This window comes from Lotus japonicus, chromosome 3 (assembly GCF_012489685.1).
Source record: "Lotus japonicus ecotype B-129 chromosome 3, LjGifu_v1.2".
NCBI classification, from domain to species: Eukaryota; Viridiplantae; Streptophyta; class Magnoliopsida; order Fabales; family Fabaceae; genus Lotus; species Lotus japonicus.
Window position 1 is genome coordinate 66,848,950 of NC_080043.1, and position 26,572 is coordinate 66,875,521.

At 36.9% G+C, this 26,572-nt stretch overlaps 3 protein-coding genes across 4 annotated transcripts; 2 read left to right on the top strand and 1 right to left on the bottom strand.

Moving 5' to 3' along the window:
• The first annotated feature begins 1,127 nt into the window (after positions 1 to 1,127).
• Positions 1,128 to 4,920, top strand: LOC130745390 (uncharacterized). Of its 2 annotated transcripts, none has more exons than XM_057597602.1 (6): positions 1,128 to 1,278; positions 1,493 to 1,553; positions 1,646 to 1,677; positions 2,799 to 3,040; positions 4,303 to 4,539; positions 4,660 to 4,920. In XM_057597602.1, exons 1-6 carry the CDS (start codon positions 1,143 to 1,145, stop codon positions 4,666 to 4,668), a joined length of 717 nt encoding a protein of 238 aa, XP_057453585.1. In that variant the 5' UTR covers positions 1,128 to 1,142; the 3' UTR covers positions 4,669 to 4,920. The 2 variants fall into 2 exon arrangements, with proteins under 2 accessions (XP_057453585.1, XP_057453586.1); XM_057597603.1 differs by having other exon boundaries at positions 1,142 to 1,278; positions 1,498 to 1,553.
• Positions 4,921 to 6,071: 1,151 nt separating this feature from the next.
• LOC130745391 (GPI mannosyltransferase 1) lies at positions 6,072 to 9,804 on the bottom strand. Its single transcript, XM_057597604.1, has 5 exons — positions 9,601 to 9,804; positions 8,677 to 8,949; positions 8,073 to 8,255; positions 6,874 to 7,406; positions 6,072 to 6,645 (listed from the first exon to the last, which is right to left on the bottom strand). The coding sequence occupies exons 2-5, from the start codon at positions 8,945 to 8,947 to the stop codon at positions 6,331 to 6,333; spliced, it is 1,302 nt and encodes a 433-aa protein (XP_057453587.1). The 5' UTR covers positions 8,948 to 8,949; positions 9,601 to 9,804; the 3' UTR covers positions 6,072 to 6,330.
• Positions 9,805 to 13,593: 3,789 nt separating this feature from the next.
• LOC130745392 (retinoblastoma-related protein 1) lies at positions 13,594 to 20,933 on the top strand. Its single transcript, XM_057597605.1, has 17 exons — positions 13,594 to 13,912; positions 15,585 to 15,689; positions 15,780 to 15,922; positions 16,051 to 16,147; positions 16,297 to 16,343; positions 16,466 to 16,655; positions 16,875 to 16,941; positions 17,101 to 17,280; positions 17,364 to 17,557; positions 17,645 to 18,527; positions 18,757 to 18,922; positions 19,038 to 19,110; positions 19,393 to 19,569; positions 19,650 to 19,923; positions 20,026 to 20,138; positions 20,368 to 20,483; positions 20,577 to 20,933. The coding sequence occupies exons 1-17, from the start codon at positions 13,820 to 13,822 to the stop codon at positions 20,725 to 20,727; spliced, it is 3,069 nt and encodes a 1,022-aa protein (XP_057453588.1). The 5' UTR covers positions 13,594 to 13,819; the 3' UTR covers positions 20,728 to 20,933.
• The last annotated feature ends 5,639 nt before the right edge of the window (positions 20,934 to 26,572 follow it).

Below are 26,572 nucleotides of genomic sequence, written 5' to 3' on the forward strand. Positions count from 1 at the left end.
TTGTCGAATGAACCACTGCATCGCCATGCCCTTGAACGTGGAAGGCAATAATCGACATTTTACCGCATCCGACGCCCCGCCGATCACCATTTTAGTATTGAAGTATCTAAGATGCTCCATAGGATCAGATTCGCCCGAAAAGGCGTCTAATGCCATGGTTTGCAGGTGCTTTGGAATGTCCACCCTAGTGATGGCTGGAACAAAAGGTTGGAATTCAACTACATCCTCCGCCTCCAGGCGTTGTTCTTGCTTAAAATTCTGCCGCTGAGTAAGATACTCAACTTGGGCTTGCAACTGCTCGTTTTGGGACTGCACCTTCTGCAAGGTATCTAACATTTGTTGCAAAGCCGCAGGCGTGATACCTGTCACTGCCTCTTGCACTCTCCGTGGAGCAGTTGTTTTAAGATCTTCCAAGTTCACGTAGTCAGGCGGCGTTGAACGCCGCCGAACACCTGGATCTGATTTAGCGATCAGATCTGAAGGTCTTCCCGGAGCTGCATTCACCAATGACGCCGGCGACGGCGCCACTGAGTGGACCCCCTCCGAGGAAGCTTCCTGCTCTTGGTCGTCCAGTACGGGACGGTTGTTGTTTCGTCCGCCGGCGCGACCGCCGTGTCGACCACCACCGCGCCGGCGATGATCGCGCCGACCTACGCCGTATGAACGAGTCTCCATGGCTCGCGATTCCTCCTTCTGTCACCGGAAGAGCTGAGTCTTCCCCACAGACGGCGCCAATGTTCTGTACTAGGGCAAGCTTATGTAAGAGAAAGACAAAAGGTAAACCCTTGCAGAGCACTAAAATAGCAAAACTACCATAAAAGGAATATTCTCATTAATGCTGAAAAAGTTGGTCTCGTACAAGTGGATGACCTCCCCTTTTATAGAGGGGGTGGTCATGATATGGATCTTTCCTATATTTGGGCCTGACAATCAGGGCCCAAATCCCCGTACACATAAGACAAATCCAAAGGAATCTTCCAGCTGGCTTGTGGGTCCATCACCTAAGGGAGGGCAATGAAGCTCGTCATGTTGCCTTTCCCGCCTTGGCTATCGTCAATGGTTTATTGTTCATTTTGGGCGGGACATAATCTTCTTTATGTCCCGCCCAGTCCAACATGTATTTAAGCCCAAATATCACTATTATGAATTTACTACGAGTTCTATCTTCATATAAATTGAAGTCTTGCGCTTCTGGGTCTTCTGAATGTGACGAAAATCTCGACACTATTTTCCCGCTGAATCCTCTTCGGCTCGCAGATTTTCCCTGGAAACAAACAGGTTCCGATTCTCTCATCTTTCCATTATTTTCTGTGTTCCTTTATCGCTAACTGCTCCTCAGCGAGAAAAATTCATGTTTCCCTCACCCTAGGGCTTCAGATTGCTAATTCGCTTTCTTAATCACCCCATCTTCAGATTGTTGTGTGTGGAATTTGTATGTTGAATGTGTTGCGTGTGTTTTTCTTTTGTTTATTTATTTTGGGTTTTTTTTCAGTGCAGAAAATGTTCAAGAACACATTCCAATCTGGATTTCTTTCCATATTATACAGCCTTGGGTATGTTGTGTTTTGATTTGTTTGTTTGTTTCACATGTTTGATGTTATGTAAGTACTGAAGTTTTGCATTGTTTTTTGTTTTTGGTTTATAGGAGCAAACCTTTGCAGATATGGGACAAAGAAGGTAAATGTTTTCTGGTTTGAAGTAGCATTGGTGGTATTTTTTTTTTATTTGGTTTAGATTTTTTATGCTTCCTTGAAGTGATATGAATCTGTTAAGTCGAAATAATATACTCCATTATCATTTTGAATGTTAATTAGGCATGTCATGAAAGATTGATATGCAAAATATGTATGAAGAAATGCTTAGTTTCTCACGCACCGGTGAGGGATGAATATTGGCATTTCCATCATTCATGTTGTGTAAGGGAATTGATTATTCTTTGGGGTCACTTTCTCTTATTTGACAAAATATTTTTATTAAGTTAACATTTCTCTCAGTTGAAAATTCCATGTCTTCTAATCCATGTGTCTTATTTAGTAATTAGTATATGCTTAGCGATATCTTTAAATTATATTTAATGACTATTCCCTTGTTGAAGTGAATGTTAGGAAATAGAATGTGAAGCAGAATGGAAAAAAAGTGAGGTGGAGATGAGAATGTTGAAGTAGATTAATGGGGAAAAATAAAATAAAAAATAGGAATGGATGCATTCAGGAGAAATTTGAAGTGGAACCTATAGAGGAGAAGATGACAGAAACTTGTTTAATGTTATTTGGTCGTGGATCTAGTGAGAAAAGTAGATCAAATGGAAGATAGTTTGATTGAAAGGGGTAGATAAAGACTAAGGAGAACTTATGGAAAAACCACGAATAAGACCTTATTATAAATAGTATTATTGAAAAATTAGTTCTTGATAGATCCCAATGGTATTAATTGACTCTTGCAGTTGGCCTCCTGGTGGGATAAGGTTAGGTTGTTGTTTCAAAGAAGCCTGATAAAAATGTAACCAAGTTAGAGAGAACTTTTGAATCTCTGGGATATTTATTCTATTCCTTGTCCTACTGCTACATAGTTTGACTTTGAAGCATATGAGATAGAGTTAGATAATTTTTCTAAAAATTTGATATGATTCCATTAGTTGGTCAATGCCTTGTTTTATTTTTTGGTTTATTTGAGGAACGGGACTGTCTCAAATAGTTTTTGTATTACACATTTGTGATTTGCAATGATGGTACCTATCGTACTTTTATATTCAAGGCGAGTATTGTATTACTGATTTTGTATTGGAATTTTTTTTCTAGTTGTGAATGGCCATGTAAAACGACCACAAGATGAAGACATACAATCAAATGTACTGGAAATAATTGGATCAAATATTCAGTCCACATACATTACATGCCCAGCTGACCCAGCTGCAACACTTGGTATAAAACTTCCATTCTTGGTTATGATTGTCAAGAATCTAAAGAAGTTTTTCACTTTTGAGATTCAAGTTTTGGATGATAAGAATGTCCGACGACGGTTTCGAGCTTCTAATTTCCAAGTGTGTAAGTTTGCCCATGTTTGCTTGTCTTATGAGTTTGCTAACACCTTGCAGTTGTTTTCTTTGATATGTATTTTGTGCATGAGTGCTTGCTTCCCATGTAAATATGTAATAGTACCGGAAATTTTGATTTTCTGACTAGTAACACATTTACATAGTTCTTTTATCTGGTCACTTTATCTAACACTTAGAAAGTCTTTCGAAGAATCCCAGTGTCGTTACCCAAGTCTGTGATAGAATCTGCAATTTGACATACCCTCTTCTCTAGTTATTCTTGTAAAGGTCTATATTAATTCAAATTACATGATGCTTTCGTTTGTAACTGCAAAATTATTGAGATTAAGCAATGTCAATCACAGTAGTCTCCTTAAGGTGGTGTTAAGATTAATGTTCTCTTCACAACTTTACACTCTACTCTTTCAGAAAGAGATAGGAAAAGAAGATAAGAGAAATGATTGATATGATGAGTGATGTGATAGAAACAGATGAGATAGAAAGAAAAACATATAGTGAAAATGAGATGTAAGATAAACAGGAGTGTGAACATATCAAAGTTGGTGGTATTAACTCATTGATAATTTGGTATAAAAATTAATTAGCTATTTTAACAGGAAATCACACAGTATGGGCAATACAGATTTAGTCTGCTACAAAGTGGATACTCTTCCCACTAGAGTTTTGTTGGCGAGCACAATCATACACCCTGTAGTTTGAGTAAATTGGAATTGTCTTGTTCATTCTTTTTTTTTTTAATCTGCGTCTTGTTCATTCTACATACCATGAACACGGAATAATGAAGTGATTCTGTTTTAGACTTTTGTGGTTTAGTCTTGTGAGTGGAAAGAATAGGCACTGCAAGAGCTTTGCCCAATTAAGTGGGTCCGCTGACTCGACTCCGATTAGATGTTGAACGTTAGAGACCTAAAAAAGGACTTGCGTGATTGAGTGATGCAATGACTGAAACTCTGTTGTTTCATACAATTTTTTATTGTGGTTAGATACCAATTGAGTAATATATAAGAAAAGTTCTGTTCAACTTATTGTCTTGATGTGCATTCCAACATCCATTTGCACTTATGTCAACTGATATGCAAACATAGTCTTAGTCATTAGAATTTTGCTTTCAAGCAAATTCATTTTTATTATATACTCCGGTGAAATATTAGTTTCTGAAATACAGTGATATGATTTCTATCTATAATACCTTCAACATGCATTACAATTTACAAGTGATTTCTTATTTTATTACTTTCATGTTGTAGGCTGTCACTCGAGTAAAGCCCTACATTTGTACCATGCCACTGAAAATGGATGACGGGTGGAATCAAATCCAATTTAACCTAGCTGATTTCACTAAGAGAGCATATGGCACTAATTACGTGGAGACGCTGCGAGTTCAGGTCCACGCAAATTGTCGCCTGAGAAGGATATATTTCTCTGATCGCCTCTACTCTGAAGAGGAACTACCCCCAGAGTTCAAATTGTACCTTCCAATGCAGGTAAGAAATGGTGCCTGCATATGAATAGCTTGTCTTTTTATATTTTCATCTCAATTGCATGTCAAGTCTCATCTAGCTTTTTTTAAGATAAAACCCCACCTTCTGTTTGTCATATTGCAGAAATCTTGAAAATGTTGCGGGAGGATGGAACTGAAGCCACAAGAACAAGAAGACTTGATGTTATATGCTGTTCTGCCTATTGGCTTATTTGCTCTAAAATGTGTCTTTGTTATAGTAAAATTAGAACTTCTGCAACTGCTCTATTCCCTTCCAGTAAGACTAAGCTTGTAGGGTGTCTCTGATGATTCTGTAATTTAGGACTCAATTTCGGTTAGATTTGTGCTTTCATATGATGGTTTGAATGCAATTTCATTTATAACATATTATGCCCAAGACCTTGTTATATGATTTGAGGGAAATAGAAATATCTTAAAAACTCTAGTGTGGCTAAAAAATTTGGAGTTAAGGGAAAGTGGAAGGTTAAAATAACTCTTCAAGTCTTGTGTGATGTCCTTGCGCTCTGTCAAAAAATAATTTGTGGGATATTATTGACAATGAATTATAATTTGCAGACTGTTTTGACTAAAATATCTCCAGTTACTTTGTTGATTTCAAAATAGATCTTTCATATATAATCGCTAACAATTCTATGTCACCTTAAACTACGATAAAGTTTTCCCCTTGTATAACTTACAATTGTGTCTTTCTTCCCCTTGCATACCAAATAATAGAAAGCCTATTGTCTTTCTCCTCCCGTTCAATCAAACTAAATATGGGTTTTTTTCTTTCTTTCCTCTCCTCCCCTCTATTAAAAGTTTTCTCATTTCTTCCAATTTAACCCGGAGTACTTCTTGCCAATTGTGGTAAAAAAGCAATATACAAATTTATACATAACTTCAAGTCCAAATAAAAACGGGTGATTAGTTCAAGTGGTAAGTAAAATTTAGATTCAAGTCTTATCTATAGAATAGTCCTTGCTAGAAGAGCTAACCAACCGGGGAAAACTTGCATCCCGGACCGGGATGCAAGTTTTCCAAGCTCTAACCAACCAGGATGCAGATGTTCCAAGCTCTGATGTTGTTAAACTCAGACCATTCTTTGTCTCGGTGAGAATATAGGTTGGTTCAACAGTAAACCTTATAAATTTCCTTGGTTTAATAGTGTAATGTGCATCTCTTTTAGAGAAGCTGCCATTGTTTTAAAATGAAAGATCGCGTTGACCACCAAAAAAATAATAAGAGCATCTCTAGATTAAATCTCCTTATATATTTCCTTGTAAACACATTTTTTCTTCTTAAATCTTAATGCGTTCGCATCATAACACATTACAAATTGAACAAGTGAATAAATCTTATTCATTTTTGAGAAACTCTGGAAATAACTTTTCTGTTCTTTTATTTTTTTTGGGTGACGTAATGCATAATGTTGGGACTTGGGATGAGCTTGGTTGACGTAATGTAGTACAGAAAAATAATTAGGACAGTGTTCCCTAAACAGACCCTTCAAGTGCAGATAAAGAACAAAGAGCTGAGGAAGCAATAAAACTGACTTCATTTCTTTTAGATTATGTATATGTATATGTACTGGGGAAAAAGGGAAGACATTGACTCACCTATTTGTTCACCTTTAGAGGGGGGAAAACACAAATTTCAACATGATTATCAGTTTTCAAAATTAACTGTAGCCATGAACTTGATTTGTTAACCTTCCAAAACTGAAGCACATCTAGGGAAATAACAAAAAGAATGAAAATTGAAAATCATACACTGTTCAAGCATGGGTCAGGGTGACTCACTCAAGCTTTTCAACATTCTTGGACTGGACATGCTCTAAAGATCTAAAAACTGAAGTACATCTATGTTGGCGGATAATCATGACAAGGATGAATATGTTGGCTGCTAGAAACACTAAACCAGCCATCCAAAGCTGTAAGAAGACATTTTTACCCTTGAACTCAAGCAGGTAGCCCCACATTAACCAATGGGACTGAGCTCCAACCCACAAAAGAATACAAGACAATCCATCCCATTTAAGCTTCATTTTACTCCATGGGAGTATTAGAGGCAGCAAGCAAAAGAACCAAACGAAATATTGTGCTGTAATCACCTGCATGACAACAAAATCAAATGATAGTCTGCAATGTTTATGCTAAAATATAAGGAAGCGTGTTGATTTAAAGGATGATTACCAAAAGGGCTCCAATATAGACAATGATGTTTGAATTTGAAATAAGCAATATAAGTCACTGAAATCTATGTAAGAATTTTTACTAAATGAAAATATGTAGCACTATTGAAAATTGCAGCCTCTATTTTTCTGTTTTTCATAACAAACCTTATTGAACACCACGAATGCCACAGTCTGCACAAATAGGCAAAATGGTAAATCCTGTGCAAAGCGGAAAATGAGAACAAGCTGAACCACAAACTGCGGCAAAAAGGAGATAAGCTTTTCCAACACTGAAATATCATGCCCGTACTGGAGATATATGTGATAGAAATAGATGGAAAAGTTGTGCCTTGGATCTGTACGAGTAAGATGGTACAGCAGTGCTTCATGTAGAAACTCCCACCCATATAAACAGAATAACAGACCAGTGCAGAAGAAGAAAACCAATCCTGAGACCAGTCCAAATATCAGCCTGTCCCTTGTGAACAAGTTTTTTAATAAATTATGTGAAGCACACCAGCCATCCCCATCATTCGGTCTCTCTCCCTGAACAGCACTCCAGCTCCGTAGGACAGGTTTCTGACCAGATGGGAAGAAGTTCGGATCAAGAACCAGGATTATAGGAATAGCATAAATTATAGGATAAATCCTGAAATGGACAACAACTCCATACCAAAATGCTGACTGTAACACACGACCTGCAAACGAGGGAATAAAACAAAAATAAAAGAAAAAAAAATACCGTCAGCAAGCCTAACAATCACATGTAAGACTCAAACTTCTCAAATTGATAGCAAAATTAGAAAGGAAAATCGAAAGCCAGGTAAAAGGCATTCTACTTTAACCCCCGATTCAAACAAAATACTTAAGTCGTTAACTAGAAGGTTTCTCCAGTAACTTCTTTTTGTAGGGTACTGACAACTCTCAACAATTAATGATTACTATTTGTCCATTTGTCCAACAAACTTGATGTATAAATGCAGCAATTTTTTGTATAATTTCAATTAATAAGACACAAGGCTGAAAATTGGCGACTAATGGTTAAAGGTACCGGTACCTTCATAAAATAAAGGGTACCTAGTAGTCTTATGTTATACTAGTTTTTAAGCTTTTAGAATGCTTGGCAGGAAAGATAAACTAGTTTACCAGGGATCGAAATGAAAACATTTCAATTCTCAGTGATGAGTGCTTGGTAAAAAGTATTAAAATATGCTGCAATACAGAATACAAGATTATTCCTTAATAGTGCCTTTATCCTGGTATGTTAAACTACGTCTTGCAAAAAAGCCAAATGTACCAGTACACTGTAAAAGACATAGAAAGGATTACATACTAAAATACTACAATCTGTAAATTACTATTACCTTTCATAAGACAGATAATGATCCACAATATCATGGCAGAAACAATGGGTTCACAGTTCCCACGTGTCCCAATGGTGAAGGTAAATGGATTAAAGAGCCATGTCATGACAGAGTAGTTGCAGATGTTTTCAGGAACCTTCCGCAGCTTTAGAATATTGTAGATGAAATATCCGACAAGTATATCTGCATTTAAGATATGATAAACATGTGCTTAGACATAATGATTGGAAAACCATTCAACATAATCATTATCCAAAAACACATTAACTCAAACTCATTTCATATATAAAACAAATCATGAAATTGTTAAAATTCACTTCATTAGTTTTCTAATCATTTCAACAAATCCACATTTTTTTGTCTCTAAAATGCTTCATGCGTCTTAGAGGAGCCAAATAGTATATTTACAAAATCTGCATCATCACTTCTACATAATCCACCAATCTATCATTATACAGATGCTCCCAAACTAACATTTGATAATGAAATTAGAACTTGCAGCCATAGACTAAAAGGCTCTCCTAAAACAAGTGATCTAAATTGCTTCAACATGGAAAATCAACACTACTGTTTGCAGAAACTACATCAGAAAACTTGTCCATACCTGAAGATGAAAAGAGAAACTTTCCCCAGGCGCTATGGACAAATGAATTTGGAATGAGAAGAAACGCAAGCAAGGGGGAATAGCGATATGTGGTTCTCTTATAAGGGGAATCGCCCGAAGCCATTAGAGATGCAGCATCAGAAAAGACAAGGTAGTCAACATCAGTGTATCTAACCTCCATATGGGCATCTTGCCACTCTCCATATACAATTAGTATAACACGAAAAACAGCTGAGAATAGAAGCAGTGAACGGATATCTAACAATGTCATTGCTGCAAGGTAACAACAATACAAACATCAGAAAAAAACAATTCAGCTTCAGAATCATAAATACGTCCAAAAACCATATTTAAGATTTTGGCCTTTTCAGAATATATACAGAATATTTTTCTCGTTAACATAAATTTTTCATCTTTCTATTAAAATTAAAACTTTTTTCCCATAGAAATGAGAATCTCAGTCTACCTTTACTGATGAGGACACATTGTGCAAAGTGCAAAATGTAGATTGATAAACAAAATCCCAAATCAACATATCTTCAATTTATTTGAAGCTTTTGGCTGAACAAATCGTAAAAGAAAGCATGGTCATTGGTCAAGCTTAATCTATTGTTATTTTAGTATTTAGAGACAACAAAGTAATGGAACAAGAAATGAAACATCATCTTCTGAAGCTCAAACTCAGTGCTGGAATGAATTTACATTATACCAAGAAAAAACATGTTCCATATAGTTGACTTGACATTTCGTCAAACATATGATGTGCAAAAAAAATATCATAATCAAACCACTGTTACACTAGCCACAAAATCTGCTAAAACATTAAGAAGCCCCAAATATCAGATTGGCAATAAAAAAACGCTCCGAAACATTTATTCGATGAAACCAATGGAATATAGCAAGTGCTTATTGCAATTTCGCTACCTATCCCAGGCAACGGTAGGAACCGCGTCGATGATGAAGATCTGGTTCTGGCGAAGGCAGCATTCGGCTCCAGCAACGACAACGTTCGGTTCGATACAGGCACAGCTTGTTACAGTGTTTCAACTACTTAGGGCTTCTAAAAGAAGAAAGGTAGACGACATAGCATCTATTGAGAAAAAAAAAAAACAAGTTCAAATGACATGTTCATTGAGAATAGAATAATAACATGGGTCTATTGTGAAATGATAAAAAAATAGTGTGTTTGATTGAACTTTTTTGTTACAAATTTAAGAGGTTGGAATCTAGATCTAAGTAATCTAGACCTAGTTCTTCCACTTGGGGAATAAAAGAAAGGTAAATAAATTTGCTTAAATGGGTCATTCCAGATGTTATGTTTGAAGTTTGGGAAAAAAGAACGCTCTTGAATGTCAAGTTGTTTAAGTGATTGATTAACGGTGTAAGAAAGTGAGGGGTTCATGAAAGTCTTGATTTGAGTTCGAAGAAGTGGTTAAGTCATACTTTCGAAGAAAAAGAGAAAGTACATCTTCTTAATAGAGAATCAGCAAACACAAAGTTGTCAGGTAACAAAACAATTGAGAGGATCCATATTGAATTCTTGAACCAAGTTGTCAAACAACAAGAACGATGGGAGGGTTCTTGTTGAATTATCGGGTTAAGCTATTAAGCAATAAGACAGTTAGGAGGATTCGTATTGAATTCTTGAGGTAAAACCAGCAACAGAACAACAAGGAGGGTTCGTGTTGAATTCTCGAGGTAAGCTATCAAGCAAAACAAGACTGATAAGAGAATTTGTGTTAGATTCTTCAAAATGTCTAATTCTAGTGGAAGACATTATATTTTAAACATGGAAAGTGTCTAAGTTATGATGTGAAAGACTATCAACTGTCTTAAAAAAGAGCTCGAATGTAACTTTCTTATCTTCAAGCTTTGTTTGAAGATGATTAAGATATGTTGGAGAAGAGGTAATAATTTCCTCTTGAGAGGTGCTGAAAGGTATTTCAATTTAAATTCTTATGTATTTTAAGGCAACAAGAAATAAAGTTACCAAGGGGAAATGTCTGAAGGACATGTGAAGAGGTGAAGGCCAAGTCTCAAGAACGTGGAAAATTTGGAAGATATTGAAGGGTAGTCAAAGATAAGTGTTGTAGTATAATCTATTACCTATTGTATTAGTCGTGAAGATACTTAGTCTATACATAAATTTTCATTTGTATTTTATAACGATTTACAATCATCAACTCGAAGATTCTAGCACCATACGTCCAGTCTGTAGTCAGGGGCGGATTCACCGCCTGGCTAGCTAGGGCCTATGCCCGAGCTTTGGGGATTTTTTTTTTCTTTAGACGAGGTTACCTTTTGGGGCCAAAAAAAAGAAAAAAGGGCCAAATTCAAAGGCAAGGAGGCTGGCGGCGCGGAGAGGAGGCTGACAAGGAGGCCAGCGGCGCAGGGAGGATGCTGGCAAGGAGGCCGGCGGCGCGAAGAGGAGGTTGGCGGCGCAGGCTAGGTAGCAACTAGGGTTTCATAGTAGGTAAAGAAAAAAAGAAGAAGGAACGTGAAAAAGAAACGACAACAGCAGAGAGAGAGAGAGAGAGTGGAAAATAGAAAAAAAAAAACAAACTTATTAAGAAAAAGGGGTGTGAATTCTGATAACCCTAAAATGACCCATCTGATCATGTCATGGGCCTTTGGCCCATCTTTTCGTTTTTTTACTCTTTCTTTTATTGTTCTTTTTGAATTTGTTGGCTGGTCTGCGGCCTTTTTCTTCTTTTTTGTTGGGCCCTTCATGGCACTACTAAAAATTGTATCTCATGGGCCTTTCGTTTTTTTTAATTAATTAGTCCTTTTTTGGTATCATTGTATAGACATAAATATAATGACTAGTAACTAGTGAATACTTAGGGTTGTAATTATAATTTGATTTTTTCTCGAACAAATTATTTGCTCAAGAAAAACCTAAAAAAATTTGCGACAAGTCCAAAATTTGCCCAGGCTTCCAAAAAATTATAGTTCCGCCACTGCCTGTAGTATACTAGACCAGTGTTGTGAAACTCGGCTCGAACCGGCCGGTTCGACCGGTTGAACCGGGAACCAGACCCTAGATCGGTTCGAGCCGAGCATCGGATCGGCCATGCAAGCCACTCGGTGTGAACCGGTCAACTCGGCCGGTTTTTATGGTTGAACCGGAGACTCGGCCAATCTTGGTTGAACCGGCGAGTCTTTTTTTATTTTCAGCATTTTTTTTTGAAAGTTCCCAGCATTTATTACTTGTGAAAAAAATTTAGAAAAGGGGCCTAGCTTGGATTTGAATACACTCTCTCAAGGTTAAATGTTATGGTCCTTACCACTAGGCTAGGCACTGTTTTGTTATCATGAATACATTTCATTATATATATAAAGAGAAATAATAAATTATTTGACAAGTACCATAAATAATACTAATAAGCAACGAACAACTAATACTTCTAGCTACAGTATTTTTTTTTGGTTACATGCTAGCTACAGTATATATATTAGTGTCAAACAATAGTACCAACAAATATAATAATAACTTTTATATATTATATTTAACAGTAAATTATTTGTGTGTTTTTATTATGAAGTTATTAATTCATATAATTTTTTTAATATAGAATGAGTTAAGTATTGCAAAGTTTTCTTGTCCTTTCTTTGAGGACAAATTAAAGAATATGAATACTAAGCTTTGGTTGTAAAAAATTGACAAATTGATAATCTTTTTAGTTAGCCTGAAGTGGAAACCAGATTATATACAAGTTGTTTCATGTGGATATATCCTTTATTAGCTGATGGCGTAGCATTAGCAAGACCTTAATTATTGAATTATGTTTTAAACTTGTTTATATGCTAATTCAAATTTTCACTACACCACTTTGCTTCTTGTTAGGAAGAATACATATTATTTTATATATATGATATACTAAGGTTACATTTTAAATTATTATAATTTTTTAATATAAACCGAGTCAAACAATCGAACCAATAACCCAGTGGTTGAACCATTGACTCATTGACCCAGTGCCTTGACCGAGTCGATCACTGGTCCGAGTCTGATAACACTGTACTAGACTAAATAAACTATAAAAAATATGAATAAACAACCAAGTAATAAAAACAAAGTTAAGTGTAACTAGAAAAAAAACTACACATCCAATCCTCAATTTCTTTGAGACCAAACTGGCAAACTCTCGAGTCATGTGAGGGGAGAGTTTTATGTAAAAAGTTTGGGGAGTTATTGCCACTTTATTTACTAAAAAGACTCACTCTAATATTCAACCATGAGGTAGATTAGACAATACTTCTCCACGTCCACCACAAAACCCTAGTAACACACGTGTTATATATTATGAGAGAATTGGGGAGATAATCAGGAACGTTATTGTGTATGTTTAATTCTTCTTTCCTACCATTTGAAACAGCCTATATTTATTAAAATTTAAAAGCCACTGTTTGTTGCTTCTATTTTATTATTTTATTTTTGATTAAAAGTAGCTTATATTTTACTAGGTTGTGACTATTACACAATTCCATTATTAGTTTCCAAACAAACTAATAATCCCTGTTTTATCTCCTAATCATATTTATTTATACATCAAGTGCTTCATATGTGTAAGTGTAACGCTTTATTTTTGGTCAATTAACACTTATCCATTCTTTATTTTTTGTTCAATAACACTTATCCATTCAGATGTAACACTTGATATAACAAAACAAAACCAAAGGAACACGGGCCTCAACCCATACTTACCAAAACAACCTTTTTTGATAAGGAAAGACCAAACCCAAGACAATATCAAAATTACCAAACAACCCTCATGCCACATCAGCCTATGTTTTGGGCGGGAAAAACCTGTAAGACACAACAAGTGGCGCCAAAACATGATACCTTTTTTTTGTTTTTTCCTTTTTTTAATGATAAAGAAAATCACAACATAAAAACGCTATCAACAAAATAAAAAGTACACACCAAACCAAACAAAACAGAATTACTGCGTTTCTCTCTCTTTCTCTCTCTTCAGCTGCTTCTTCTTCTTCTTCTTCTTCTTCTCAGCTCTGTTTCCTCGATCTCTCTAGGGTTCTGTTGATTCAACACCATCATCGTGGTTCCTCATTGCAATTCACCGACCTTCCTGGGCGAATTCATCTCCCTCTTCGCACGATCTGCGCCAATTAGGGTTCTTGCATGAGTCCTCCAGCTGCAGCTGACATGGAAGATGTCAAGCCTTCTGTTGATAATGCCGACCAAGCTGACTCCCGCTTCGCTGACTTTTGCAAGGTTCAGTCTTTTCCATCTGTTCTATGTGAAATTTTATCTGTTACTGAATTTTTGTTCTTGTGAGATTTTTTTCTGGTGTTTTTATGTTGTTGTAATTGTGTGTAGGGCTTGTTTCTAGTGATTTTTGTGGATAAAGTTATGATCTTTATGTTTTTTGGTTAGTGGGTATAGATGTAAACGAAGCCATGTGATACACTCCCCTTAACCCTAGTTGAATTTCCATTTTTTTGAGAGGCATAGGAGGATGCCACTGACATTATTTTTATTGATTAAAAAATTAATCTTTTCAGAAGGTTAGATGAAAAATTTTAGTGATATGGGTGAAGTAGTATTTTATTCCTCATCTGGGTCATCTTTCACATCCTGATATATGATAAAGGATCAAGTTTAATTTTTTTTCACTGGGGCAAGGCTAGAAGAATATTTTTGGAGACAGTAGGTGGGAGGTGGGAACGCCGGTGATGAGCCCAGCATGAATGAAGAAAGTCCAGAGAGCAATGAATTCACCGACCCTATTTGAGTTATTATTTTAAAGGAGAGGAATGCGCTAATATCGACAACTGTTTTAACCAAATCTTTCCATTAAATGATTTGTCGGTTTGTTATGATATGACGCGTTGTGTTTAATGGTTATTTGCTGTATTTGATGGGTTGAGTTACCGCGTCATTTGCACGTGTTGGAGCTATAGCACATTACTTGCAAAGAAAGTTTTGGGGAACTCACTGTTCTTGTGACATTGGTTACATATTCACGGCTGATGTGGGCCGGGAAGTGCTCAAATGCGCACACTAAAATTAGGGGAGCTAGCCACTCAACTTTTCAAATACATTTAGTAACCGTTAAACACAATGCACCATATTATAACAAAACGACAAATCATTTAATGGAATTTTTTTGTCTAAACATTTGTAATTATCAGCACATTCATTTGTTTTTAAATAATAACTCAACAAGGTTGGTTGTTTCATTGCTCAGTGGACTTTCTTCATTAATGTTTGACTCATTACCCGTGTGGATGACTTTGGTGGAGCATACCAGCTGTTGGCGATGACCGGAAACTCATTGCTTTGCGCAAATTGCGGCTGAATCACAGGGATTTAACGTTTGTTATAATTATAAAGCTAACTACTCGTTATGCATAGCAGAGGGTTAATATGGTTTGAACTTGTTTCTCATTAGGGCTTCTCTGCTATCTGTGACCTCACTGTAGCATATTTTGGACTCAGCTGTTCCCTGCCCCAAGTGCGAACCCAGAGAGAGAGAGAGAGAGAGAGAGAGAGAGAGAGAGAGAGAGATCAGACTTACGATTTAAGGCAGTTAAATCCACAGGGAATTGATTTTAGTGCCATCCCTATAGATATTAATGCTATCCGCATGCCATCCCCTTCCGCACTTTCAATGTATAATTTGTGTTCCGCACGTATCAATGCGGTGTGTAATTGATTCCCGCACATATAAGTGCGGTAAAATTGGGTGGCGAGAAAACGAATAGGGTTGGCATTAAAATCAATTCCCAAATCCATATCAGGTTGAGATTTGGTTAAGAAGTAGACTCAGAACAGGGGAAATGTCCATATATTTATTTCTGCTTGCTTGTAGACAGATTGTTTGAGGTTTAAATTGTGATTCTTTACCCATTTAAGTCTACATTGATGTGCTCTTTAATCACAGAATGGGCTGGCTTTGGATGAGAAAAGCTGTAAAGAAGCAATGAATCTGTTTGGAAAAACCAAGCATATTCTACTGACAAATGTTTCATCAATGGGGAATGGAACGGTACATAAGTTCATTTTTATTTAAGTGCAAAATATAAATTGTATTGAAGTTTTTTATTTGAATTGATGAGGTTGTATAATTCTTTTCCAGTCTGAAGATGCAGAGCGGTACTGGTTTGCTTTTATTTTATACTCAGTCAAGAGATTGACTCAGAATAGTGAGGAGAGTGGGCAGGAAGAGGTTGAGAACACTGGGCTGACCTTGTGTCGTATATTGAGAGCAGCGAATCTTAAGTATTTTACTGACTTTTCTTTCTAGCATCTATGATTGAAGTTTACTGGCTTTTTTCCCTACTATATAAGTTTGTAGATTGTCATATAAGTATATTACTTATTGTTATCATTTATCGTGTATTCAACAGCATTGCAGATTTTTCTAAAGAGCTTTCTCAGTTTGTTGTCAAGGCTGGTCAAATTTTAAGTAATCTATATGGCACGGATTGGGAAAATAGGCTTAAGGTATGACTAAGCAGGGAGTCATGATTACATTTTGCATAGTTTATGTTCATATGTGTGTATCAGCATGTGTGTGATGGTCTCTGTATTTTGTATTCCTTGGAAGCCTTTTTTTTATAAAGCCATTATTTATTTTTCTATGTCTATACCAGGCAAAGGAGATGCATGCCAATGCTACTCAGTTGGAGATCCTTAGCAAGTGAGTGGCCATTGTCTGCATCCACTTCTTAAATTAATGTCTTATGTGGCAATTAGTGCAACATGCGGACATTGCCATATGAGTTTACTTGACATGACATCTTATAACTTTGATGGTTCCAGGTACTATAAACGTATATTTGGAGAATTTTTTGTTGCACCTGATGCAAATGTCGAAAAGAACTCAATTGTTACTGTTCATGCATCTGATTACCATCGGTTTGGATGGTTACTTTTCTTGGCACTCCGTGCACATGCTTTCAGCCGTTTCATAAACTTGGTGACTTGCACCAATGGTTTAATTTCAATATTGGTAAGTTAGATTCTTGTAGCTTTAGTCTTTTTCAGCATTGGGTTTTCCCTGAATATGTTTCATATCTTTTTCTTTTTCACATAGAAATAGAATAGACTAAAGAGAATTGTTAGAATTTCAAACACTTGAATTTTTAATAAAATAATTGTTTGGTAACTCTTTTTGTTGTTGGGGGAACAAAGGAAACAATTTCTTACTTGCTGGGTGCATCTATTACAGGCTATCTTAATTATTCATGTCCCTGCTCGTTTTCGGAATTTCAACATTAACGACTCTTCACGCTTTGGTAATTGTCGTTGTTCTCCTTTCTTCCCTGCATTTTGTTTAGTTATTCTTGCTCTTTTTCATGGAGGCCTGCTCTATGCTCACACACTCATTTACTTGAAGGCTATTTTGGTGGTGGGCTAAAAGTGGCTTCTTCTAATTCTATCAACATTTCTTGCAGTTAAGAAAAGTAGCAAAGGTGTTGACCTCCTCGCTTCACTTTGCAAAATATATAACACTTCAGAAGATGAGTTGAGGAAGACCATGGAGATAGCCAATAGTTTAATAGCAGATATATTGAAGAAGAAACCTTGTTTGGCATCTGAATGCGAAACTGAAAACCTAGAGAATTTTGATAGAGGTTCACTCGCCTTCTGTCATTGGTTATTCATGCATCATTAATATATAATATCTTAAACTGGTGTTTATTATCCCTCTTTGCAGATAGCTTGACCTATTTTAAAGATCTGATGGAGGAATTGTCTCTGCCATCTAGTTTAAACATCTTAGAAAAAGACTATGATGTCATGATTCATGACAAGGGTGAACTGGATGAGAGGCTATTCATTAATGAGGATGACAGCCTGCTAGCTTCAGGAACCTTGTCTGGTAGTTCAGTTTCAGCCAGTGGTCTAAAGGTATCTTTAATGCAAAATTTGTTCTAACATGTAGTTTTATCTTGGATAAGACTAATACCTAAAATTACCTACCTTTGCACTCTGTAGAGGAAATTTGATTCGATAGCATCGCCTGCTAAGACTGTTATGAGTCCACTCTCACCCCACCGCTCTCCTGCGTCCAGTGCTAATGGCATTCCAGGTAGCACAAATTCAAAGATGGCAGCCGCCACCCCTGTAAGCACCGCAATGACAACTGCAAAGTGGCTTCGGACTGTCATTTCTCCACTTGCACCGAAGCCCTCACAAGAGCTAGAGCGATTCTTGGCATCATGTGACAGGGACATTACTAGTGATGTGGTGCGCAGAACTCTGATTATATTGCAGGCTATTTTTCCTAGTAGTCCTCTTGGGGAACGATGTGTAACTGGAGGCCTGCAAAGTGCAAATCTCATGGACAATATATGGGCCGAACAGCGAAGATTGGAAGCACTAAAGTTATACTATAGGGTATTGGAGGCAATGTGCAGAGCAGAAGCCCAAACACTTCATGCAACTAATTTAACTTCTCTACTTACTAATGAGAGGTTTCATAGGTGTATGCTCGCATGTTCTGCAGAATTGGTCCTGGCAACTCACAAGACTGTAACAATGTTGTTCCCTGCAGTACTGGAGAGGACTGGGATTACAGCTTTTGATCTGAGCAAGGTGATTGAAAGTTTCATTAGACATGAAGAATCCCTCCCCAGAGAATTGAGGCGACATCTGAATTCATTGGAAGAACGACTGTTGGAGAGCATGGTATGGGAAAAGGGTTCCTCAATGTATAATTCTTTGGCAGTTGCTAGACCTGCCCTTTCTGCAGAAATCAATCGTCTTGGACTGTTAGCTGAACCAATGCCATCACTGGATGAGATTGCAATAAATATTAACTTTTCTTATGGAGGGCTGCCTCCTGTTCCTACCTTGCCTAAATTTGAGACTTCACCAAGTAATGGCTCTCTGTCTCTCAGTTTGAAGATTTTAAGTCACATTTTTCTCTCTTCATATAATTCTTAGTTCATCATTGCATAAAGTTGTTGCCATGGATATCTATTAAGATCTATAAATTTGTTCCTTCTCCATTCTCCCTTCACACCTTTTCTTTCTCAAAGAGCACATGTTCAAAAATACATATTTTTTCAATTTCATTAACATGTCTATCATTGAAATGATTTCAGTTCAAAATGGGGATACCAGATCACCAAAGCGTCTCTGTACAGAACATCGAAATGTGTTAGTGGAACGTAATTCTTTCGCTTCACCAGTAAAAGATCGGCTTCTTCCCTTCAGCAACCTTAAGTCAAAGCTACCACCTCCACCTCCTTTGCAGTCAGCATTTGCCAGGTATAACTTTGATGAGTCTGGAAGTAGCTATCTTTGTAATTTTTCATTATTTTGACTTTTCACCACTTTGCTGTTGCCCTCTTTTGATGCTTTGTTGAATGTTTATTTCCGATAGTCCAACAAAACCAAATCCAGGAGGTGGAGGGGAAACATGTGCAGAAACTGGGATCAACATCTTTTTTGGCAAGGTATTTGGACTTTCATCATACTCTTATAACCTTGATTGTTAAAAGGACTTGTGAGCTATATGTTACACAGTTTTGTCATTAAAAGTTCATTTCATAACTAATTTTTTTAATTTAGTGGGCCCATAAGTTGCCTCTTGGAATTGGATTATTACATTACATCACGTCCACTTGAGTTATTACATCCTTGTTCTGATTCATGTGCTCGTTTAAGATTTAATGATTTGTTGCTTCTCTGGTTCATTTTAAGCACTAAAACTTGTGTACACTTCCTTTGTTTCCTAGATTATTAAGTTGGGAGCAGTCAGAATAAGTGGCATGGTTGAAAGGCTACAATTGTCCCAGCAGATAAGGGAGAATGTATACTGTCTTTTCCAGCGGATCCTAAATCAATGGACATCTCTTTTCTTCAACCGCCATATTGATCAAATCATTTTGTGTTGCTTCTACGGAGTTGCAAAGGTTTCTCTTGAGGCTTAGAAACTTGATATTGCCATGTGTGTTTCTTCGATTATCTTTCTTCATTCCATACTCTTTTGCAGATTTCACAACTGAGCCTAACCTTTAGGGAGATTATATACAACTACAGAAAGCAACCTCATTGCAAACCCCAAGTTTTTCGCAGTGTATTTGTTGATTGGTCATCGGCACGCCGTAATGGAGCATGTAAACAGAGAATAGGACAGGATCATGTCGACATCATTTCATTTTACAATGAAGTTTTCATTCCATCTGTAAAGCCACTGCTGGTTGAACTTGGCCCTGGTGGAGCAACCATGAAAAGTGACCGAAAGCCTGAAGTTAATAAAAATGACGGTACTTGCTTATTAGCTAAACTGAAAGTAATTATATTCATGACTTCTATTGCTATGCTAGTTCCGCACTCCATTATTGGCTTGTATGCTTTTCTCTTTCCAGCTCACTGTCCCGGGTCTCCTAAAATATCACCTTTTCCAAGCCTCCCGGATATGTCCCCCAAAAAAGTGTCTGCCTCACACAATGTTTATGTCTCTCCGTTACGATCGTCTAAGGTACATATTTATTTGCCTGGCTTTCTTCTTTGGACTATCTGACATTGTACTGTAGAAGGAAGGAGCATGTGAGGACTGTAATTGTTGTGCAATAGTGCTGTTACTAACATGATGCGGTTATAACTTGTCCTCAGGCTCACTACATAACACTTAAGCATATAGTTGAAATGGAAAATTTTGTTTTATTTTATGTAATATAAGTGCATTCATTGTTTATGTGCACACACAGATGGATGCTCTAATATCACATAGCTCAAAAAGCTATTATGCATGTGTTGGGGAGAGCACTCATGCATATCAGAGCCCTTCAAAAGACCTGACCGCAATCAATAACCGTTTGAATGGGTATGCATGCTACTTTCTCTGTTTTTACCTTTGAGAGTTACATGCATTACCAAAAAAACATGATGTCCTAATTTAATCTGTCACTGTTTTCAGCAACCGCAAGGTCCGAGGTGCCCTCAATTTTGATGATGCGGATGTGGGTTTGGTTAGTGACTCTATGGTTGCAAACAGCCTCTATCAGCAGAATGGTAGCTCTGGATCATCTTCAGGTGCACCATTGAAGTCTGAACTACTAGACTCTTGAATTCAAACAATGTTGTGTATATTCTGTACTTGTCCATGTTCTAAAACTTGTGTTCATACTAAAATATGATAGGGGGGCATTGTATGAGCGGTGAGATTGTAGAATGCCGCCACTACCCCCGTGTACTTTTGATCATATTAGGTGTTTTGTGCAAAAAATCTAGGACTCTTATTAGCTAATCAATAAAAAAGAAAACCTTTTGAAAATGCTGAGAAATATTACTATGCTCTCTACATTGCACATGTTCGTAACTTTTTTTTGTTAGGGAATTAGGAATGGATTTTTTCAGGTGAAACTTCCAGTCACATGATGGGTGGGGCTTTATCAAAATTTGTGAAAATCTATGAAGAGTGGATTTAGTAAATGGCTGGCTCAGAAAAAGTGAGAACCGAGAAGAGTACAGTTTAAGAGTTTGAGATACATTGATATTTTATTGGAGATTCAAGGCATAGTGATGCAATCTCATTGAAGAATTATAGACTATAGTCGATTTATCTAGATAGAAATCGAGAGTGAAGCTTAAAAGTGGCATTCTATCCTTTATTTTTAAATTATGAAGCTTAAAATTTTTAAATTGCAAATTAAACTACCAAAATAAATGGTCAAGAATTAAGATATAACACCATTCATGTATATCGAAATAATATGCTTTTTCTATCCAAAATTTTGATTTATAGTTATCGTCTTACGGAAAAAGGTTGATATTGATACTTCATGAATCAATAATTAATTAAATTTAAGTAATAATTTATATATTACAATACACATGCGTTCAAATAAAACCTTACAATACACATAGATAGAAACAATAATGTTTTCTTTACAAATCATTTTCACCTCCACAAAGTAGAAATATTAAGAGAAAAGAATGAAATAAAAGATACTAGAATTGATAAGATGATGACTGATGTGATTAGAAAAGAAGTGAGAGATAAAAATATAAATAAGTGAAAATTAGACAAAATACAAAGTTGAGTAGGAATGATAAGAACTCAGAAGGGTGGAGGGTGGAGGGTGGAGGGTTCAGGGTACGAATGCTGACAAGAAACTAATTTACTAACATTACTAGCAACTAACATTTACCTATAAAAAAATATAAGAATTGAACTATGGACCAATATTTAAAAATTTCAAACGATGATAAATTGGTCAGATCAATTTTTATAATTAAATATATCATATCTTTAATTATATATATATCAAAATATATATGTTCAAAGCATCTATTTTCCGATGCACAAAAAAAATGTTCAAAGCATCTAAGGAACAAGTGGCTTAGTGATATTTATTCTTGCTCTCAACCAAGAGGTTCTAGCCTTCTAGGATCGCTCCCATTATTAGTGCAATTTTTTTCACTTTAATATGATTTAAATAACTTTAACTAGATGTCACGAAAATTTGAGTTTCCCGCCCAATTTTGAATTTTGAAATTATTTAACCACGTTGACTTGAGTTGCAGTTCGGTTTAACCACTTGAGCCATGATCAATTTGATTTAGTTTAGACCAATTTACAACCAGGTCAACTGTACAACCAATTAAAATCACTGACAAATTGACCGGCCCAAACTGAGTTTTAAGACACTCCTTTGAAACATACTTAAGAGATCTAGAGTTCACTCAAAACCTTCAAGAAATTACTTTTACTCAAAATTCTCTAATAAAATGCCAACACTCTCAACATGATATAAAAGAACGTCTTCAAACCTATATAGACCCTCAACAAACTTGTTCTGGGAAACCATGGCACGGACGACCAGAGCAGGCCCAGGGCGGAAACCTAATGAAACGGCCACCACCGCCCGTGGACGACCACCACTCCAGGAAACCCTTGAACGGACGGCCGGAGTGGACCTAATGGGACGATCACCCACTAAACGATCGCTACCTCCTCCCGGCCCGCTTGGGACGGAGGAGACTTCCCTTTTGAGTACAAGACAATCACCGGGCCCACCATGTAGGGGTTGACCTATCCCAACCATCCTACGGTACTAGTTGGAGGCACAGATCCCAAGGAACCCTGGACCATTGGATCACTGCTTTGCGGCAGGGAGCAACAGAGGATCCAACGGCCCAGGAGGAACCAAGTACGAGCCAGGCATGACGTTGCATGGCTCCAACCCTAATTTCCCTTCGTGTATATAAGGAGAGCTCCTCCTCCATATTAAGGTAACTCATTCTCTTTACTTCTTCACCTACTCATTCCTCATGCCCCTACTTACTTTAGCATCAGAGTCCCTTGCAGGAGCCCCTCTCGGGAACGTCCAGCTCGTCGCCTCACTAGTCCCCCGCTTCTCTCCGCTACCCCTTCTCACCGGGTAGCTTGGTCATCCCGATCAAAACTCATGTGAGCACTCATCAACTACGTCCAACCTTACAAATGCTAGGCATGTAATCCTCTCATTTCTATTTCATGCAATGCAGATTTCAATATGTTTTTGGTTTATCATTTCTTTTCCATTTAACTTGTCCAATTTAAATCTTTACTTTTTAAGCAGTTACTTCTTTTGTTTATTAGAAATGAGATTTTTGAATTAACGTGATTTTGCAAACATGATTAAGTGAAATTGTATTTAATAAACATGATTTATATTTGAATGTTTTGTAACAAACATGATTTTTTTTTTAAATGAGTATTGTTTGGATGATATTGATGAATCTCATGCTTCTATAATTTATAAAAAAAAAAACACTATCATCAGCAATATCAAAATTCAAAAGCACATTTTAGGCAATCACCACGATGATTGGATGTTAAGAAAAACACATTCCCTCTCTCTGTCTCATTCCTAACAAACCTCATTGGGGCCTTAAAAAATTCTTCCCACAACGCATTCACAATTTACCTCCCTCTAAAAATCACCTTCGCTTTTTCCCTCTCATTACGCACACACCACCAACCTTTGTTCTCCTTCTCTTTTGGTATGAAATTTGAGCTATAAGAGCAAAGCCAAGAACACCACCATGTTCATACACGAAGGGAACGATCACCGCCGTGAAACCCAATTTTTGGTGAGGTTTTGTGACCACCTTGGCCGGTAAACACGTTTTCCTGCCAGATCCTTTGGCTTTTGGGGAAACAAACATCACTACGATGATCCTCATCACGAGGAGAAGAGGTACCATTTCTTAGTTTCTTTCGTCCTTCATAGCCGCCTTGAGTCGCAGTAGAACACTGTTCTCCAACAAGAACTTCACCGGGAAATCGTGTTTTTCATTCACAATGAGTATTTGACCTTCTAAGCTCGTTTCTAACCTCTGATCCGTGAAACCTAGTTTTCGGTGACCACCTTGGCATGTAAGCACATTTTCTACCAGATCCTTTGGCTTTTGGGGAAACGAACATCACCACGATTATCCTCGTAGCGAGGAGAAGAGGTATCATTGCTTAGTATCATTTCGTCCTCCATCGTCGCCTTGAGTCGCAGCGGAACACCGTTCTCCAGCAAGGACTTTGTCGGGAAATCATGTTTTCATTCCCAATGAGTATTCGACCTTCTAAGCTCGTTTTTAACCTTTGATCACACACTCGATGATGAAAAATACGACCTTTCCTACCTAGAACTTGTACCCTATGCTTTTTAAGAAAGACATCTCATGCTTGTCATTTCCCATAAGTTCTAAGGCCTTTCTACTAATAGTGATTTTGATTTGAGTATTTTACTTATTGCAAAGGATCTCGTGAGATTGTGAAAGACAAAATTATTAGTGCTAGAACTTCAATTTGAGTATTTTAATCTACCAACGCCCAACACCAACGCTATGATTTGACGATTCCACAGAAACACTGTTTCTAAGAAAAAAAGCATATCCAAATTGTTTGTAAAAGGACAGGTCGGGATCCTCTCAAGCCCAAAATATTATCCAGCCTTTACGGCTCATTTATAGCCATACATCAAAATAATTAATGGTTGAGATGTGTTGAGGTGAAAAAGTAATTTAAACACTAATTTTTTTAAGAGTGGTATACATTACTGGACCCTCCAGCAGCTAGAGAGGATCCAAATCCGGACGACACGATTACAACAGAACGCGCATTTACAGCCACCAACAACGTTTGATAAAATAAATTAAGAAAATAGACTCTATGAGGATTTAAATCTAATCCCGATGCTACTCTTAAATCTGTTTGTTTACAAAAAAAATTACAACAAAGAAGTTGTTCTCATCCCATGATGTTGTTACATGCAAAGCATTTTTTTTTACATTTTTTAATGTCAAATGCGATTTTATTAATCAGAAGGAGCAATATCCGACGAGAGGAAAATCTTCAATCCACACGTAACAGAAATCAGAAAAAGCATATTTGGCGACGGACTTCTAAAGCATTTTCTACATTACTTCTATTTCATGTTTGATTTTATTTGTATAAAATGATAAATTTAGCAAGTGGTAAGAAAATATTTCAAGTGAGAGGAAGCGTTCAAACTCCTAAGGAATTGTTTGGCAGTTGATTTATGGAGGTTTTTGGTGGGGATGGCTTTGGATGACATATTTTTATTTTTCAAATTAGAAGATTTACATAATATGTTTATAATAAATAAGTTATTAATATGTTGTGTTTATGGCAATTTATCATTTCATAGATTTTATTTTTAAGAATCATGAAATTAGATACTACTTACTTGAAAATTAAAAATATGTCATCTCAAAGTCTTTCCTTTTAGAAACCTCCAAAACATAAAAGAAAAGTAGTTGTTCCCCACATATAATCAAGGAAAATTGGGGGAAACAAAAAAACTCAAGAGTTACTCTCCCTCCCTCAAAGACACATAACCTAATCAACATTCAATTTTCTTCTTCTTTTGCCATAGTTTTTCAATCATAAATCTAGTAACAAAGAGGGGGAGGTAGCGCAAGAAGTGGATCTACGAAGTTGGCGAACAGATCTACGAAGGCGCTTGGATCGACAACAACAATGAAGGAAAATAAAGGAGGAGGTGGAGGACCGCAAGAAGTGGATCGACTAGAATGATAAAAGAAGAAGGGTGAACCATAGAGAAGAAGAGAGGGACAAAGAGAGAAAATGAAATGGGTGAGAGGTCGGAGAAGCTCCAAGCCACCATGGTGACAGTCCTGAACGGCGTCCTTGAGTCTCAAACCGGCGATGAGAAAGGCAATAGCCTCCTTGCTACAGGATATGGACAAGCAAACTCCAGTATGCATTGGTTGCGTGGTGAGAGAAGAGATCAATTAAGATAGATCACGATGGCTGGGGGGAGAGGTCGCAACACGGTGTTCATTGATTGAGGTCCTAACTGTTGATGGCGAGTGTTGGTGAGAGGGAAGGAAGCTGAGAGAATTTTGGGGCCATAAGGGTAAGAACCAAGAACTGATTAGTTTTGGGGCCATAAAACAATATCAGGATAAATGTGGGCCAAAAGTTGAAATTGATAAAATTTTAAATCCAAAAGGCAATAAAAAGTGAGAACACCTTTGATAGCAGGGGTAATAGCATGTCATTTTGAGATGGTGTGACCTTGCACAAACAAAAAGGTGAACCCAAAAATGTTTCCTTGACAATTGACACCTATTCCACCTTCACCTTTAGAGAGTGATAGGAATAAAAAGAGAGAAACAAGAGATGATGGGTGAAGTAATAGGAACTTAAGAAAGATGGGAAGAAATATGGTTGGAAATGGAATGTAAGGGAATCAGGGTATGGATATATCGAAGTTGTATTTAAAAACTAACATTTTTCCTTTTTGTTGGCTACTTTTTTAAGTTAAAACCTCCTAAAAAATACACTACTTTGTCTTCCCTGAACGGATCTTGGTGAACATAGTGTGCAGGGGCAGTTAACAAGGTAAAGTTAGAAATGTTATCATAAGTGACAAGCAGGAAAAG